The sequence below is a fragment of the Leptinotarsa decemlineata genome, unplaced genomic scaffold (assembly GCF_025532065.1).
Source record: "Leptinotarsa decemlineata unplaced genomic scaffold, Ldec_3_MD MMD2_tig00026328_RagTag_RagTag, whole genome shotgun sequence".
Classification (NCBI taxonomy): Eukaryota; Metazoa; Arthropoda; class Insecta; order Coleoptera; family Chrysomelidae; genus Leptinotarsa; species Leptinotarsa decemlineata.
This window is the reverse complement of record NW_027412688.1, coordinates 10,468,947-10,488,910: the sequence shown is the minus strand read 5'-3', so window position 1 is coordinate 10,488,910 and position 19,964 is coordinate 10,468,947. Positions and strand designations below refer to the sequence as shown.

The following is a 19,964-nucleotide window of genomic DNA, read 5'->3' as shown; positions in this document are numbered from 1 at the left end:
CAACACTAATCTCACTTTTCACAATGTATGCTCCCGAATGAATATGCTTATTAACTACCATTGATTTATTATTAATACTATTATTAACCAGTTTTATCAATGGTTACACGATACTGTTCTGTTGTCTTTTAGTTGAAAGCTAACATAATTGTGGGTAAAAGAGAATAAAAATTAATAAAGTTCCAAAAATTGGCATTAGTCTCAAATTTATCTAGCAGAGATATGTAAAGACCTACTTTAGCTTGAACTCTGAACTATTTTACGTGGACTTTTTTAGCAAATAAGAGATAAGAATTTCATATTCCGAATTTTCTTTTTTTTTTATTTTTGAAAAAATACATTATGAATAATTTTAATAAATACTCTGTGTACATATGATTTTTGAAACAAAAAGCAATGCCTTGCATTGGATGGCCTCAGTGGTGAATATTGAGGAAGAATCTATGTCTTAATATTTTTAATAAATTGAAGGATGTAGCCGTTACTACGTGGTAGGAGATCATAATGAAAAGAGAAATGAAATTTTCAATGTTTTTTACCACTTTCATTTGTAACTAATGTTACTGCAGTTTCGTCCTATACGGACATTCTCAAACTTATACAATCAAATCAAAATATACTTTATTGTCAGAAGATTTTGTATCCCATCGACAAAGCTTTGTAGGTATAAATATAAGCATAACTAATGGTGTATAGATAAAAACTGGCAATTAATAAAAGTTTGAATAAAAGAGGTACAAATACAATAAAAATAAATATAAAATGGAATACAGTTTTAAAATGATTCATTAAAATACTCTTGCAAGCTATAATAGGGTCTATCACGTAGCAAATTTCTAACTGCTTTCTTGAATTATACGTTGGTCAGATTTGGAGACTTTATATCTACTGGTCTACTGGTAAGTGATTGAATAATTTTTCCACAATTATAAAAAATGAAATCCTTGATTAATGTTGAGTTAGGTATAGGAAGTCTTATTCTAAATATGCTATTACGAGTAGCATAAGGAGAAGAGACAAAGTCAAACTCCGTTTTATGTTTGTGCACCAAACATACAGTTTCAAGAATGAACAGTGCAAAGACAGTTAAAATCTTATTGGTCGCAAAATAATTTCTGCATGATTCCCTAGGTTTGACTTTACAGATACATCTCACTGCTTTTTTCTCTAATATCAACACAGATGAGAGAAGGGTTGCACTGCATGTTCCTCAAAATGGTATTCCATATCTTATTTGGGATTCAATTAAAGCATAGTAAACCATTTTTGCTGTGTGAAAACCCAGCTCGTTAGAAACAAACTCAGTTAGTAACGTTAGTTACAAATAAAAGTGTTAAAAAACATAGAAATTTTCATTTCTCTTTTCCTTAATATTTTTCTTCCTTTCAATATGCATTGCCGACTGTTACAGTAAAAACTTTTTCCGCAATATTTCACTTGATATTCAATAACTCTGTTCAAAGCTACTTTTAAGTGTATTTGACCATTATTAATGTAAGCTACAGGAAATTCTCTATGTTGATTTCTCTATACTGCTTATAACAATTATATAATAACAAAGATACTCACCATAATGAAAAACCAAGTCCGCAATAGGGATCCAAGCAAAGCGCTATATGCCTACTGGGGTACAATTCACATGCTAGCTTCATACTCTTACACAAATTAGTGACGGCAGCATGGGACATCTTGATACCTGCCAACATTCCTGTAGTGGAAACGCTAAAGTCCAAATAGGCCAACATTTCGGCGGTGGGAGCCCTGTACGGCACGGGTAGCTTCTTCTTCGGCATGTCATCCGTGTCGAGTATCATTGGCCAGGATTTGATGTCGACTACATTACTCGCTTCTTTCGACCGAAGGAGCTTGATCACAGCCTGAATGGAGAGCACCAAAACCGACTTCGATACATCCACGATCATCCTGACAGTGGGTAGAGTCGTTTGCAGATTCTGCGGATGGGGAGGGCGGATAGTCACTGGTACGGCACCTACATAGAGGCAGCCGTAGAATGCGCAAATCAAGTCCAAGCCAGGAGGGAATATCAAAGCTACGTGGTCCCCTGTGTTGACTTTGCCCTTTTCTACAAGGAGATTGCCTATCCTTTCTGCTCTCTTGTGAAGTTCCGAACAAGATAGGACTTTGGCGACAGCGCCTTTGCTATTCAGAAGGGTGAAGAGGATGTGGTCTGAAGTGCTGTGAGCTCTCCATCGAAGAATTTCAGCAATAAATTGTTGCTGAAAATTAAGTTGAATAGTTAAAAACTCAACAAGCTATGAAACATTAGGATGTTCAAAAAGTTTTGGCCGTTTTAATGTCATGTGGTTTTGTAGCTCCATATCTCATTTTCTATTTAATCTACTGTGTCGTGGTGTATATTGACTGATAGAGAATTTTGTAGTTTATACATTGATGTTGTTCAAATTTTCCAAATGTCATTTAGAAATTTTCAGCCAACTTTTCTCTACGAATTAAAATTGAACCAAAGCGCTGCCGAAACAGCCCGAAAAATTAACCAAGCATTTGGCAATGATAGTGCTAATGAACGCACTGTTCCACGTTGGTTTGCAACGTTTCGTTAGGGATATTTTAGCCTCGAAGATGAGCCCCGAAGTGGTCTACTTACAGTGATCCAGGACGAGGATTTGAGAACCATGGTAGTGACCTATCACAAACGATGCGTGTGATGGCGGAAGAACTGGGTGTCAGCTCCAATGCGGTTTTTGATGGTTTGAAACGTATTGGAAAGTTCAAAAGCTCAAAAAATGAGTGTAACACGATTCGGACAATCGACAGAAATTGTCATGTTTTGAGGTCTGTTCTTTGCTTTTCCGCTACCAAAACGATCCTTTTTAGATCGGATCATCACGTGTGATGAAAAGTGGATCCTCTACGACCACTGGAGATGTTCAGGACAGTGGTTGGACAACGATGAGCCACCCAGACACTTCTCAAAGGAGAAAATCCATCAAAAAAGACCACGGTTACTGTATGGTGTTCAGCGGCTAGTGTAATTCACAGTAACTTTCTGCAACAGGACCAAACCATCACAACAGAATTCTATTGTGACGAAATCGACGAAATGTACCGAAAATGGCGTCAGCAGCAGCCGACACTGGTCAACAGAATAGGTCCGATCCTGCTCCACGATAACGCCCGTATGCACGTTATACAAATCATCGTCCAAAAATTAAACGAATAGGGCCTCACCCACCATACAGACCTCTCACCAACCGAGTATCATATTTTCAAGTATTTCGATAAATTTCTCACTGGTAGAACCTTTGCCAATCACGACCAGGCAAAAACGGCCTTCGTCGACTTCAACGAATACCAAGCACCCAATTTTCATATTGACGGAATTAATAAACTTGTGTTACATTGGCAAAAGTGCACTGATTCAAATGGAGCTTATTTCGTTCAAATTGAATAAATATTCACTGAGATATTACAGTTTAAAATAAAGTCTTATAAACGGATAAACTTTTGATATAACCTAATAGCTTGTAAATAAATAAATAAATTATCGTATTATGTTCTCAGGTGTTGACTGTCTAATTTTTTTTATTGATCATATATTTCAACTGGAGATTATCCATAAATAAATGAATAAACAAATTAGTATTTCTTACAAAAAACTTGCTTTCACGTAAATTTGGAAAAAAAATTTGGTTCGAAAATGACATTTCAGCTACTGTTTGAAGGTGATTGACAATGTTTCATGATGAATTTCATTAGTTTGGACTTCCATTATCTGATATTATATAAAATGATATGAAATCCCTGAGAGAACTAAAAAAGAAGAATTAAAAATGAATAGCTGAAAATAACAATTGTATCAAGCAAAAAAAATCTGAAATGAAATAACAGTGAAATTAAATACAAATAAAAATAGAACAATTGAACAAAAAATACAAAGTTAAGAGATTCCAAGCCAAGTTACTTCACGACGTTTCGATTGTTAGTATCCACAATCGTCTTTGGGTGATGACTGGACTGTTTCCTCCGAGACATGACTATTTATGGGTCATTCGAGTACTTTCACTTCCCCGGTTTCCTTTTTCCGCTTCACCAGTTTGGTGGGAGATGATCGTTTGACGGGAGTTGGCCATTTTTCGCTTGATGATGGGTTTTTATATGTAGCGTATCTCTACGCTAGTTTGGCTGAATAAGTTGTTGGACAACATGTATGCGGCTTCTTTGAATTTCCTCCTAAACCAATGTTCCTCTCTGTGTATGATCTCAACTTGGGACCACTCGATGTTATGTTGATGGGTCCAAACATATTCCTGATTTGCTGGTTTCCCCTCGCTGTGTGTGTTTCTTGTGCTCGGCAATGCGAACATTCAATGGCCTTAGTTTCACCGATATAGGATTTTCCGCACTCAGAGGGTATCCGGTAAATGCAATTCTTGGAATTGCATTCCGTGTTTGGTGGCCTGGTTTTTTGTGAGGCTGCTATGGATAGTGTTTCCGGACCTAAAGCAGGTTCTGATGTTGTACTTGGAACCAATTCTTCTTATCCTTTCCGATAATCTTCTGATGTAGGGAAGTTCAAGCACTGGCTGTGACGGCTTCTCTTCCTTGCGAGGCTCCTGCTGTCTTTTAGCCAGAGACTGTTCTACCATCGCTTTGGAGTAGCCATTCCGTTGAAGATTATTTTTGATGATATTTAGTTCCTTCTTGAGACCTTTCTTCGTATTACAGAGCACGAAAGCACGGTCCAATAGAATCTTGATGATTTATCTTTTAGTTGATTGATGGTGGTTGGATTCGTGGTTCAGATACTATCCCGTGTGAGTGGGTTTTCGGTATACAGATATTTCCCACTTAGTATCGGTCCTCTTTAATTGTTCTTTTCTAGTTTTTCAGGGATTCCAAATTATTTTATATAATATCAGACAATGGAAGTCCGAACTAATGGAGTTTCAGCTAATGGTACAGGTCACCAATTTTCACACTGAACTGAATAATTCAGGACAAGTTTCGATAAATGTGATGAAAAAATTGGATCTTAGAGGGGTAATAACCTTAGCAACACCTCTTAGATCCCCTACTGGTCAACAATTATCTTGTGCTATATTTAAGCAAATGAAAATTGAACCTACCTTCTTTGAGGAATCAGCCTCTTCATCGAGAAGTCCACCGACTTCCCTACCTTGAGCGCTAGCAAGCCTATTGCCCTGAACAAGATTTCCGACGATAACAGACGCTGGACCCACGTCTGAAACACAGTCCATTGCTGAAACGCAGAGGGACAACATGCTGTAGCATCACTCAAGCAAGAAGCTTTCATGTTAGTAAAACAATAGAAGGGTGAATACAAATAAATAGCTACACCAATAGGAAACAAATAAAAATGGTGGATAATAAATTTCTGTTTTGTAGTCAGTATAAATTGTGGACCAATTTTTTTGTGAACGTGAGTCCCGTGATGTATGTTAGGTGAATGTGGGAAATACCAAAAGAGAGTTAGTTGATAGCAAACACTGCGAATTGTTGTTAGTGGAAAAACTTGAAACTCCCAAAAACTGTTAGAAAAAAAAACTTTTGTGTGAAGAGTTGACATAGATGTTGACTTATACTAAGAAAAAATCAGTAGTTTCTGTAATACAAAAACATAAAATCATTTTTCAACTAATTAAATTTCCATTTAGTAATGGCAATTTATCAAATCCAACTCAAGGCACCTGACAACAAACACCAATCAAAGTAAAAGATGTCACTTGTTCACACACAGTCATGGCTGTCAAGGACTAAATTGATTAAAATTATTTCTTCAAATTTGCTTATTACTCGAGTCTATAAGATCTTTTTAATGACGTGAAATGCAATTATTATGGTGAACAGTTAGAATTTGCTGATAATATATCATTAGTGGTCAATTTCTTCGCAACAAACTTTTGCTATGCTAAATTTAGAAATGTAAAGACCACCATGTAAGTAATATACTAGCTATACTAACTAAATTACTACAGTAATAACTAAAATAAAATGAGAAAAATTCCCCGTTACCCAATAAATGTTAATGACTTCAAAATTCCTTTTTCATCTTCGAAAATTTGAAATCTATAATGCTTGATACAAAAAATGAACAAAAATAAAATCAAAATGATCTACACAGAAATACGTTTATTAAGAATGTGTAGATCTTTGTGGGCTACTTACAAAATGAGAACCACAAAGACTTACTGTGGGTTTATGTAACACACCTCCTAAGACTAAGAACTAAGAGTTCGACCATAAAAAATAAACGAGAGCGTTTATGGAAATTCAACTAAGACTACGAACTATGCCTAGAAAGTTGGCCGACATTAAACTATCAGGTTGTTACATAAGTTTTGTCTGTTTTTATGAGCCTACGGTTTTTTGATGATTTAAAACATATTGGAAAGGTCAAAAATCTCGAAAAATGAATGCCCACTTGAACGATTGACATAAATTGTCACCTTTCGAGTTCTGTTCTTCTTTACTTTTGCGCCATCAAAACGATCCTCAATCAATTCTGTCAGCATAAAAATTGGGTGGTCGGGATTCAATGAAACCGACGAAAGCCGTTTTTGCCTGCTCCCGATTGGAGAGAGGTCTGGAGGGTATGGTGAATGAGACAGAACTTCAACGCTCAATTCGTTTAATTTTCGGACGGTGATTTGTGAAAAGTGCGGACGGGCGTTTATGTGGAGCAGGATATGACCTCTTCTGTAGGCCAGTGCCGGCTGCTGCTGACGCAATGTTTTGTTCATCACAGCAGAGTCCTATTGACTCTGCGGTGATGGTTTGGCCCGGTTGTAGAAAGTTATAGTAAATCACACCAGCAGCTGACCACCATACACTAACAATGATACTTTTTGGTGGGTTTTTGGCTTTGGGAAGTAACTGGGTGGCTGGGATCCACTTTCCATCACACGTGACGATCCGATCCAAAAAAGGCTTGGTTTGGTTGAGCAAAAGTAAAGAAGAACAGACCTCAAAACGTGAAAGTTTCTGTCAATCGTTGAAATGGTAGAGAATCCACTTTTTGAGCGTCCTGACCTTTCCAATACGTTTTAAATCATTAAGAATATGGGAGCTGACGCCCATTTCTTCCGCCATCCCACACATGACATCAAAACAGAAAAAAAATTTGAAACAACCTAATAACTAAGAGCTTAGATGAAATCTAAAATGAGCATGCGCCAAATTGAAATATTTACAGGTGTCATTGTTTCAAATTTGTGTCTATTATAATAATCGAAAAAATTGACCAAAAAGCGTTGAACATTTTTTTTGTTAATATGGAAATAGTGTCAGTATTATAGTAGACCGGTATAGTCTTAGTTACTAGTTGTTATGTTTATTTCTTAGATATTGTTGCAAGAACCCGCTATTATAAAACTCAAAATTTTTTTCTAATTAGAAAAATTATAACCAAATTTTCCGTCACCTTATAAGTTTACCATGCAGTGCTTGGCATACTTGACAGATGTGTGTTAAGTCTATGCTTCTATAAAGCAAAAATTGAAATATTTCCCTAAGTGAACTTATTTTGGTAAGACTTCATGTTTAATATTTTGTAATAATTTTAATATGTCTTCGCCAATTTCACATGAACTCAAACAACTATATAATTCAATTATTATTTTATATTTCTATTAGTAGATTAAGGTGGGTTGCATTTTCTCTTTTAGCATATGCCAACTTGCATTAATGGTTCACCCATTGTTAAATACATAATATATAAAATAGAAAATGAAATAAGGTAGTGACATTTTGGTGTAAATTTTGAAATACATGACTTCAAAGAATCAGTATCTTTGGAAAAATAATTTTATATATTTTGGATTATGTTAGGTACCTATGTATGCATTAAAATGCCTATACACTGTTGTAGTGACTCATATATGTAGAAATATCATGCCATTCACCAATATTACCTAATTGATTCAATTAAAACTTTTCTAAAATACAGTGTTCCTAATTCATCAATATGATGACGTGAATTGTGATTCATAGAATAATTGTCGATACTTTGAATTGCTCCAATTATAACAAACACAACAATATAGAAACCAAATATCACAATACAGATCAGTTCATAATTAGAATAGATAGAAATATTGACCAACGACACCATCTTCCAGCAACTTCTGAAACACTACTTCTGGTCTACATTTTGTGAAATGAAACTGAAATAGTTCAAACACCAGTATATAGGCACGTTAGGGCACATTCACAGTAGAGTCAGGATGGGTTGTGGCCTAAATGGTTGTTTACTCACATGTCACCACATAACAATCCTCCCACAGTAAGGTTATGTACCAGTGCACAAAAATACCGAGCAGGTTACTTAGATGAGCACTGAGAGCTTGGAGAGGAGCTAAAACAATTGATTCTTCACACAGCTTCAAGCTATGTGGAATGCCTAGCAAATGCGCAGATTGCACTCAACTCTAGTTTTGTCACTGTCTGCCACGAACATATGCCAAGGCAAGCTTTGTACACACTGACTACAGTTTGTGTTCATGTTTCTCTTCTGATATAGTAGTATCTACAATATTTGTGCTACACGAATTGTGTTTTACTACTCAAGTTATTAATTTTCGTCAAGACAGAATCTTTGGATGTAAAAAGACTTATCAACATAACGAAAACCACTTCCTAGTTGCATCATCAACTATCACTGCTTCAAGTCCTTCAGTTATGGTTGACAACAAGCAACTCAGCTTGTAGCAACCAACATGTGCCTTCCATTCCGGCCAAGAGCTAATATAGTATGTGGGAATCTAAATTTGTATACCAGTATGCGCCCATCCTGATTCCATAGTGAATATCCTTGGTATGCATGATTTAGAAACCCTTTTTCAAAAATGGTCAACATCCCTTTAATCCATAAATATGTCTTGAATGAAATGAATAAAAGCACTTCTGTTTAAATACCACTGGAAAATTTAATTTATAGGACCAGTTTCGGATTTGATCACATTATCCATTTCCAGTGGTATTTAGACAAAAGTGCTTTTATTCATTTCATTTAAGTGATCATGAATTACCATAAAGTAAACAAGAAAACAAGTCATCAATCACACACATAATATGTAGGTGACTGCTTCATTTGAATTTAATCGAGTTCCTTGGATTGTTAACAGATGGCGCTCTTGGCGGTAGTTTATCTTGCATTTGCCATTACATAAAAGTTGATTTTGAAAAACTGAACAGAGATACCATATTCAATACATATACATTATTTAACAATACCAAAATGTTCAATAATTCATGGAAATATATTATACTCAGAAACAAATTAAAAAATTCTTGTAAGCAAATAAAGTTTATGTGTGTTGATGAAGAGTATTGTCATAAAATCGTGACCACTGATTAAAGCAGCCAATAAGCGCCGAGATTCAAAAAATTGAAATTTACATACGTTTTTTTTTAGTGACAACTTGACATATATGTATTGGTATTTGGTTCGAAAGTTGAGCAATGCTAAAAGATTAGACGATAAAATTTCAACTTCTTGTTTTTATTTGTTGTTTCAAGAACACCTCAAATTCTTTATTGACTTCATAAGTTTTCTTTGAATTTCTATTAACAATTTTTCACTTGAACATTTCATATTCTCCGAACTACCTTTCATGTGTTTATTAATATGACTGATAACAATTAGCACTTTACCAATTTACCTCGCTGGATCATTGGTATATCATAAGTGATAATAATATTAAAACATTTTTGGAAAAACTGAAGATCATGAACTGTGACATAGGTTTCAAAAATATTTTTCAAAATCAAAAGGAGAGACTGGAAAAATGTTGAGTATCTTTTTATTTTCTTGCTAGCCTATTAATTGAAATGAAATAATTATTTGAAGTGGTATTAACAATATCCGCAATACCTTCTTTAATATTTTGAAGTGTCCCATTTGGAGTGTATAGTTTTTTCAGGAAAAAAAAATTGTTACACTTTTTATTACAATGTAATGAATTTAAAAATACTCTAGAATATCCCTTCATTATAATTTCAATAAAAAAAAATTATATTTCTGGTCTTGAGGTTGAATGCTGAATCCAACTATTCCAGTTCAATTCAGTCTTCAAAACCTATCCCACAAATCTGATAAATATGAGACTATCATGCTTCATAACCTGTTCACCACCAAATTTATAACAAAAATCACTATTCACCTGAATGAACCTCCCTTGGTTTCGGCAAATTCGTGACACAAGTGTGGGGACACATCAGTACATTCGCTGGATGAAGGTTACCTTCCATGAATCTTCGTTTAGTTTCTGATAAATGTATTCCACCTAAGGGAGTCTTCGGAAGATAATTTGGCGGTACCAGAGCCAAGCAGTACAGTCCGACCTGGTGGATTGAGTCGACGGCTTGAAGTACCCTGGACATCCATTGGAACGACTAAACCAAAAAACAGTTCAAGTTGAAACGATTGGGAAACACAAAAATTGGTTTTCATGCTAGATTTATGAAGATTTTATGAATAAGATTCAACAAGTAATTTTCTAATTATTTCACCTTTACTGGAAACAATAATCTAGGAGTATTAAAAGAAACTTCTGCCACAAAAACTATTTATACTTGTTGCAAAACCATATTCACTAGATACACAAAGATCTGGAAAGTTTCGAAGGCCTGTGTAAAAAACAGGTTCATAAATAGATAACAAATGAACTAGAAATTTTCAGGTTGATGACAAGTTCAAGACAATTGACACATGAAAACACATTGCTCATATGTTCAGCGATACATTAGTAGTGAAATGAAAATTGTGAGTCGAACTGCAGCTCCAGTCTGCAGCTGCTACCTCTTATTATTGTCATTGAACGGTATTAAAATATTTATTAATCCCAAGAAACAGTAAATGTTTATAGTACAGACAATGTAGCACATACTGAGAAAAAACATACTGAGAATAATACAACAAATGAAATATTCGAAACTACAAAACTATCAATCTATTTCAACATGTTTGATGAGTTACTTATTAGCTATTGTTGTTCTGAATTACATATTTCTTCGTCTATTATTACATTAATATATAATACTTTTGCAAGTTAGTAGATTAATATGGGGCTTCTATGCTGAACAGCCACTACACTGCGACCTTTGCAGTAGCTCAAAAATACATTATTTTCACTTATTAGCACAATTTGGAAATGAGAAAGATCTTTTTGCTGCTAGAAGTAGTTCACAACTTATATACACAGTTGAAGATTAGATTATTAATGACAGTAAAACGAAAAAAAAAAAAACATATTAAATATGAAACCAATTCTTTTTTAAATGTAGTGGAAGGAGCTATAACCGGTTGTTGAATGGGATTATTTAGGATTTTAAACATTGGAAATAGCTTTGAATAAATTCTGTTCATTGCTGAACAACATGAAGTTGTTTCTAAAATTTAGTAATGATGACAATCATGAATTAATTGAAGAAGAAAAGCTCAAAATGAGAACGATTTCAGGAAAAAAACTGAAGAACTCTCAAAAATATTTGGAATTTATCAGATAGAAGCCATTAAAATTCACTATGATGGAGTCTTGTGTAAAAACTAAAACTAAACACAATAAAAAGTGATACCAAATGATGAGTTCAAAAAAATATTTAGAAGAACAGATTGGCTGAATTTATTCAAAAAGATTCTGATTTTTGAGAACAATAAGAATAAATACATTTCTTGCTTAAAAAATATGAATTTTTGAATTATATCTTCAATACTTTTTGAATTATACTGAAAATTTTGAATCTAAATACAGGGTGTCCCTGGACTTCCTCTTTTCCTCTCGGGAATGTATAGATGGGGTCAAAATATCACCAGTACTTCATATAACTTTTTTTCCTAAAAGTCTTCGTAACCAAGTTACGGGCCCTCGAAGTTACAAAATGAAAAATGTTTTTCTTTGATAACTTTTCAAGTGAATATTCAAAATCATCCAAATTTTGGTAATTGACTAAACAAATGAATTCCGTCGATAAGCTTTCATGCAGGAGTCAGTTGTTTTGCTACAAAGTCAGGAACGGACTACCCCCGATGGTCCACACCCCAAAACTTTGAAATGACAGATATTTTTTAATATTTTTCAACAAAATAAGGTTACTTGGACAATTTTATGAATAAAAGTACTCGTGTGGAAAGTCGATCGGAGCAACGAGTCTTGATAAAAATGTAGTTCTACTCGACGACATCAAACTCGCTCGTCCACCATTATTTGAAATGAATAATTATCAAAGCAGAAATAATAATGATAACGTTAATTCAACAACATTTATAACAGGAATAATACAAAGTATGCTAAAATGAAGTCGTAAACAAAAAGTACAGTACCTATATGGAAGTTTAAGTCACAATTGTGATAGCAGATATTTTTTCAAAAGAAATATCAAGTTCTGTACATTCGTGGTGTTTTTAAATTAACAAGCTACTCTACTATGAAATATCGAATTCATTCCATATTTTGTATGTACATAATACGTGTGGAATAATCACGTTTCGTGTTGATCAGTTATCTGAATCTCATGAAACTCAACATTCGAATGTTTCAAATTCTTCTTCACAGCTAAACTGTTGATGAGTTTCACTGATAATTATAATTTTATGGGAGAAATTCTTTAACACGAATCTAAATTTAGCTGAAAAAACGCACATCGGAAAAAATATTTACTATACTAATAAAAAGCAAACGAATGAACTACAAAAACGGCTGCACATGATCAGGTGAAAAATATCCAGGGAATAATTATGTTCCATTTCTTTCACAGATGTTGACAAAAAAACCTTTTAGAAAGTTTTGATAAAAAATGAGACACTGGAATGCGATTTTGTTTTGTTGAGTGGTGCGTTGTCATATGACTATCATTGTATTGTCAATATTCTATAGGATATTTTGAATTTTTTTGATATGGCCGAACAGTTTACATTCAATGAATATGCAGATATGCATGTATTTTATGGACGAGCATTTTGTAATGCTGCAGAAGCTCGTCGTCTGTATTCCGAGCATTTTCCCAATCGAACGGTACCGTCAAGAGAAACATTCGAGCGTGTCGATCGCAGCTTGAGGGAGACAGGTATGTAATAATCGATAATTAATTTGAGCACGTTGTTTTATTTCGATATTATTGTAGGTACAGTTTTGCCAAAACGAGGTGGTGAGGGCGCTCCTAGGACTGTACGTACCGTTGTATTGGAGGAAAATATTTTGGAAGCCGTCGCTGATGATCCTTCAATGAGCATCAGAAATCTATTAGAACAGTTCCATACATCCAAGTCCACTATTCATAGAATAATTAGGGAACAACAGCTCCACTCATTTCACATCCAGAAGGTACATGCCATGACACCTCAAGATTTTCCAGCACGACTGGAATATGCCAATTGGTTCATGGATAGGCAAAGAGAGGATATGACTTTTATTAATCGAGTTTTATTCACTGATGAAGCAGGTTTCAGTAGAGATGGAGTTATCAACTCTCATAATCTCCATATATGGGCCGAAGAAAATCCCCATGGGATATTGCAAACCAAACACCAACGGAAATTCAACGTGAATGTTTGGGCTGGTATCATAGGAAACCATCTTATAGGACCATTCGTTCTACAGGACCGATTGAATGGAGAACGTTATTTGGAGTTCATTCAGAACGATTTGAATGGACTTTTGGAACATGTTCCATTGCAAACCCGAAGAGATATGTGGTTTATGCATGATGGCGCTCCTCCTCATTTTAGTTTGATTGTGCGTGACCATCTGAACCATATTTTCCACAATAGATGGATTGGTAGAGGTGGGCCATATTCATGGCCATCGCGGTCTCCGGATTTAAATCCATTGGATTTCTTTCTGTGGGGGCATCTAAAAAGCCTTGTTTACGCTACACCTATTCACACAAGAGATGCATTGTTGAATAGAATAACATTACATTGTGAAGCCATACGAAACGACCCTGGAATGCTATTTCAAGTACAGAGAGGGTGTCTTCGCAGACTAAGAAAATGTATAGAGAGAGAAGGTGGTCATATCGAGCGTTTCTGTAGCGGATTTTTCATTTCTGTTTGCTCTTGAGGCTCTTGAGTTTCGTTAGTTAAACGTGTTTGCATTATAAAAATTCGTTATGAACATTTTACCTATCATTTCCATTTTCCTTAAAAACTAATATTTTCGAATAATGGTAGACATCTCAGGATAAATGTTGTTGAATTAACGTTATCATTATTATTTCTGCTTTGATAATTATTCATTTCAAATAATGGTGGACGAGTGGGTTTGATGTCGTCGACTGAAACTACATTTTTATCAAGACTCGTTGCTTCGATCGACTTTCCACAAGAGTACTTTTATTCATAAAATTGTCCAAGTAACCTTAATTTGTTGAAAAATATTGAAAAATATCTGTCATTTCAAAGTTTTGGGGTGTGGACCATCGGGGGTAGTCCGTTCCTGACTTTGTAGCAAAACAACTGACTCCTGCATGAAAGCTCATCGAAGGAATTCATTTGTTTAGTTAATTACCAAAATTTGGATGATTTTGAAAAGTTCACTTGAAAAGTTATCAAAGAAAAACATTTTTCATTTTGTAACTTCGAGGGCCCGTAACTTGGTTACGAAGACTTTTAGGAAAAAAAGTTATATGAAGTACTGGTGATATTTTGACCCCATCTATACATTCCCGAGAGGAAAAGAGGAAGTCCAGGGACACCCTGTATATTTATGTGATAGTTTCAAAACACAATTCCAGAAATAAATCTCGAATTTTTTGTTATTATTAAAAAAGCCAATGTGATTTTTCAAAGTGTTTGAAAAGTATATTGGTAGTTTTTTCAGATATATTTTCCTCCTTCTATTTGATAAATAATCAACTTCAATACACGATACAGAGAATATTTGGATACTTATAAAGCTTCATCTCATCACTGAGTTTATTCTTTCTTTAGAAGTGCCCTCATCCTTTCTAAAACTACGCATTTGAAAAACAAAACTATTCTTCAAAGTGTTTGAAAGTGATTGATAATGTTTCATGGTGAATTTTACTAGTAAGGACTTCCATTGTCTAATATGATTCGAAATCAAGTTAATTCATGACATTTCGATTGTTAGTATCCACAATCATCTTCGGGTGATTACTGGACTATTGCTCCAAGAGATGACTATTTGTAGGTCATTCGAGCTAACATTTGATACTAACAATCGAAATGTCGTGAAGTAATTTGATTTCGAATCATATTAAAGTCATATTAGACAATAGAAGTCCGAAGTAGTAAATATTTTTCAAAGCGTTCATTGCCTTTGAAAAATAACGATGATTCCCACTCACCTCCTCTTCGCTGCAGTCTGGCCTCTGTTCCGCTATAACACATATCCTCTCATCTCTGAGCACCCTAATACTAAACACCGCTATCCTGCCACGATAAATGAATTTCATGGGTTCCACAGCCAGAACGGTAGCAATTATGTCATCGGCGTTATGTTTTCGACCAGTCACTGTCATCAGACCATCTCGGGAACCACAGACGAACACCAGTCCTCCGGGCCCTAAGAATCCTAGCAAGCCGGACCTGGTATACTCTGCGTCCGATAATGGTTTACCGTCCGTTCCAAGAGGTTGGACTTTGAAAGTATTATTGCTGAGACCTTGTAAACCCCAGTACTGAGTGCCTGTGGCTCCGGAATTGACACAGATTTCTCCTACTTCGTCTGTCTTGCAGAGATAAGAAGGTCCTTCCAGTTTTACTACTACTATCACACATCCTGAAAACGACAAATTCGTCAAGCCTCAGCATTCAAAATTAGTTTTAATTGGGGCAAACTTTGGTATAATTTCAACTATATTGCTGTACTTTTTATAAACAATGGTATTAATGTTCCAAATGTTTCAAAGCTTGTTGAAAAAAAATTGAATTTTTGTTCGTTGTGCATTCAGTGTTCCAAATCAACTTTATTCAAGATAGCTGAGTAATAATAATACTAATATAATGATAATTCAACAATATTTATTCACCATTATTGATACATGAGCTATATATGAGTAAAAGAGTTGTTTAAATATGTATATTTATATATTTCTACAGGCTGATTTACGGTGGATGGCACATTAGACGTTTCAGGTGGACCAGACACTAGATCACTTTGAAAATTCAATGGAGAGCATATTCGGACATTCTCTACTAAATTAAAATATTTTCGACAACGTGGTGTTGCCACTTCCATTAGAAAGTAGTGCAACTTTGATTTTTCAAATGGAACACCAAAAAATACCTGACAACTTCACTTGATATTTTCCTATACCTATCTGTTATCGTTTTCGATATATGGATTAATTTAATTTTTTTTTTTTTCGGAAATCATGATCTCTAAATATGCTCATATCTTTGAGTTGAGGAATACTACGGTACCGAAATTTGGTTTGGAGTTAGGTAATACTTGGAGGCTTCCCACATCTTAGTTAATCTCCGTTACTTCAATACAGGGTGGTACATAACTGAAAGTTGATTATTTCCTCCAGTCTATGAGAACATGCAAAACATGTTCCTTGTAGTGAGCTGATATAGTCCGTTTGGTTTGACCAACATATTTCTCATCACAATTCTCGCAGCTCATTTCATAAATCCCAGACTTTTCTTTTTCCGACGTCTTATCTCTCGGACTGCCCAATACTTGTTGAAGTGTACATGCAGTTTTGAAAGTCACTCTTATATTCAATTTTTTTAATGTTCAGACCAACCCATTGGTGTATTTGGGTTCATATAGAAGGACTATGCATTTTGAATTTTCCTCTTTTCGAAAAGTTGAGGCATTACGATACTCTCTAAATGTTTGTTTTCTAATTAACTTATCCACTATGTTTGATGGATATACCTCCCTAACAACTTTTTTCTCAAACTCATTCCTTTCTTTGCTCAAGGGAAATGTGAGCAGTCTATGGACAAGAAATTGTAGTCCCGCCAGGTATATCCCTGACAACTCCCATCATTGCCCACAATAAAAAATGACGGCCGATTACGATATATAAACGCTATCTAGGAGCATATTGATATAGTCAAGTTGAAGTGACAGTGCGGTGCAGTGCAATCTAATAAGGCGATAGACATTTGAGTGATAGTTGAAGTTTTAGTTAAAGTGTTACGTTGTATTAACAGTAAAATAAAGTTTTTGATTATGATTCAGTGTAGTCAATTATTGGTACATCCACGGGAAAAATGTAACAATATATAGAAAAATAAATAGAATCACAACCTTGACAACAACGTTTTCGTTTCAATGTAAAAATATTAATGCCCACAATTATGAAATTTTACTACACTAGTTTCTAATAGAAGTGGCAACAACGTATTGTCGAAAGTATTTTAGTTGTTTGGAGAATGTCGGAATATGCTCTCCATTAAATTTTAAAAGTGATGCATTGTCAGGTTCATCCGAAACGTCTAATGTGCCATCCATCCTGATTCAGCCTGTGTATAAAGTCACTTTTTTTATGAAAACTTCACATACATTATAGTTTGTTTTGAAATACCATTTTTACCTTGATTTTTGAGCATCGAAGTATGCCTTTTTAATTAAATATAAAATATGTCGGATACGATGAGTTTAATTTTTCTGTTCTTTTGAAAAAATATAAGAAAATACCTAAATTCAAACTTCCAAGATTGAAAGCAAATCCCAGTTGATTTTTTTATTACAAATGATAATTATCGAGTGAAAGCTCATTAAATTGTCACAAGGAATCATTTTTTTATCAAATTTTTGTTGAAATACATTTAGCAGAATTGTTGATTTCAATTTAAAAATTCAATTTAAAAACTTGGCAAGTTGACTTGGGTGTTACACCAATAGGTGGTTCCACTTATATTTTTTGCTTGCGTTTACGCAGCTATTTTTATCAAGTACTTTCTTGGTTTTTCTCATTTTGTCTTCAATCGGAATGCCTGCCTGGTACTGACGATGCCCAATAGGCTTAAACAGCTGTCTACCGGTGGCTCTTAAATTGAAATCAATATGGGAGTGATCAAAAAGTACTTATCTATATATATATATATATATATATATATATATATATATGTTTATAAAAACAATATAAACATATTCACTAAGAAAATAACTATTCTCTTGAGTAGAAAGGAAATTACCTGGCATCACTTGTCCACAGTCTTGTAACGTAAGAGAGGTAAGGCTGTTCTCCTGATCAACTCGAACAACTCCAAAACTGAGTCCCTGCATGGAGAGCACGCCTCGACCCGTGGCATTGACTCCGCCTCTTCCCGGTCTTCGAACAGACACTGTTAGTACCTCGCTAGAGCTGGCACAAGGACAGATGGCATCCGCCCTGAGTCCCTTCGACTGAAATACTGATAAAAACTGGTCACATGAGCTGAGAGACCACGGGTTCGCTCCGTCTGCTACCAGTAGCATTCGCAGTGATCCCAAGTTGATGTCCTTGTGGTCTTTGGTAGCAAGCAGGCCCCAGTGAAGATCCCTGGACTTGACGACTGCCACACAGGCCCTGTGCTTGGTAATCATTTGCATCCAGCTGGCAGGGTTAACTTTCATGAGCGCGTATGGGATGTATATTACATGCATACCATTCAGGATACTTGTCAAGACAGAATGCCACATTCCCACCTCTCGTTTGAAGTCTAAGACGCAAACCATGTTCTCGCCTTCGGTGTAGTTGCAAGACATTGTTAACATCCTGCAGTGTTGTACCATTGCGGCGCGGGTTATTGTGACACCCATGACAGAACCATCTCGGTCTGTGCTGTACTCAATGTATGCAGGTGTCTCGTCAGTTAACCTGAAAACGAAAATATAAATTGTCAGTACCTGATGAACTGCAGTTCAATGAATCCCAATAACAATTTTGTTCATCTGACTATTGACTGAAGTTCTTCCACCCTTTGTGGTTCAATTTTTTTTCATTATCTTTCCTTTCACTTTTCATATTCACGTTACTTTACTTTGGCATAACAAATATGTGAGGTGAAGATATATCTCAATCTACAATTGTTCAATTATTTTTCAAAAGTCAGTTAACGTAGTCTGAAAGACACAACCAATGTGGTTGATTTACTCAACGCTTACGCCAGCTTAAAGCAGATGAAACCACTTTGCTGCTGAATGTGATAGACTGTTATTGTTGAATCCAGTCCCGAGTAAAATTGAAACGCTTTTTTTTGCTGAATGTTTAGAGTGTATAATCTGACAGTTGACAGTTCTAATTTGGTGTACATGAAACCCTTTGCAATAAAATTTCCAAACTGACATATCATTAAGAACCAATATGATGAAATCACAATAGAAATAATATTGCTCTTCAAAGTTTGCTGATTACATATTCCATTTGCTTTTAAAAATTTGACATAACAAATGATAAAATAATATACTGTTCAGTTGATTCAAAAAGCGCTTTTATGCTACATTCAGCACAGCACTTTAAACAGTAACATGTGGATTTGTGTCAAGGACAATTTTTTAATACTACAGCGGGTTACATTCGCATGCCCCACCAAATGTATTTTGAAAAATACTAAATGTCAAGATTCTACTTGTCAAATTACACTGAATGTTTTGAAAAAAATTACAAATATTTTTCAAATCAATTTGAAAAAATATTTATTGTTCCTATTGATATATTCAATGATAAGTGCATTTATGTGTATGATAACAATCATATTCAATCATATAAATTTTTCAAGTTTCAGTAATTTATCTTTTTTTTTGTGCTCTATTCAAGGTTAGTTATAGTTTTTTTGAATATTGTTTTTTTTCTCTCTACTATAAACATTGTATGTTTCTTGGGAAAATAAATCGATACTATAAGTAAATGCCACCCTATTTTAAAAGTAACCAAAAATAGTTTTTAATTCAACCGCTATTAGTTCTGGTTGATAGAAGTTGAATGTATTGAAAGTGAGACATATTTGACTGCAAAATTCAAAAGGAATTCCTCCCTGAAATTGTTGAAGGTCTCTAGAC

At 34.8% G+C, this 19,964-nt stretch overlaps 1 protein-coding gene across 10 annotated transcripts in view; it reads right to left on the bottom strand.

Moving 5' to 3' along the window:
- DIP2 (disco-interacting protein 2) overlaps positions 1 to 19,964 on the bottom strand; it is a 612,353-nt gene that overhangs the window by 8,081 nt on the left and 584,308 nt on the right. For 8 of the 10 annotated variants that reach the window (XM_074182728.1, XM_074182721.1, XM_074182723.1 and 5 more), the window contains 5 exons: positions 18,119 to 18,783; positions 15,310 to 15,743; positions 10,164 to 10,395; positions 5,109 to 5,242; positions 1,570 to 2,237 (listed from right to left, as the gene is read on the bottom strand). In XM_074182728.1, the coding sequence (XP_074038829.1) occupies positions 1,570 to 2,237; positions 5,109 to 5,242; positions 10,164 to 10,395; positions 15,310 to 15,743; positions 18,119 to 18,783 (2,133 nt within the window). The remainder of the gene's footprint in view (positions 1 to 1,569; positions 2,238 to 5,108; positions 5,243 to 10,163; positions 10,396 to 15,309; positions 15,744 to 18,118; positions 18,784 to 19,964) is intronic. The other 2 variants (XM_074182722.1, XM_074182730.1) reach the window with 1 other exon arrangement.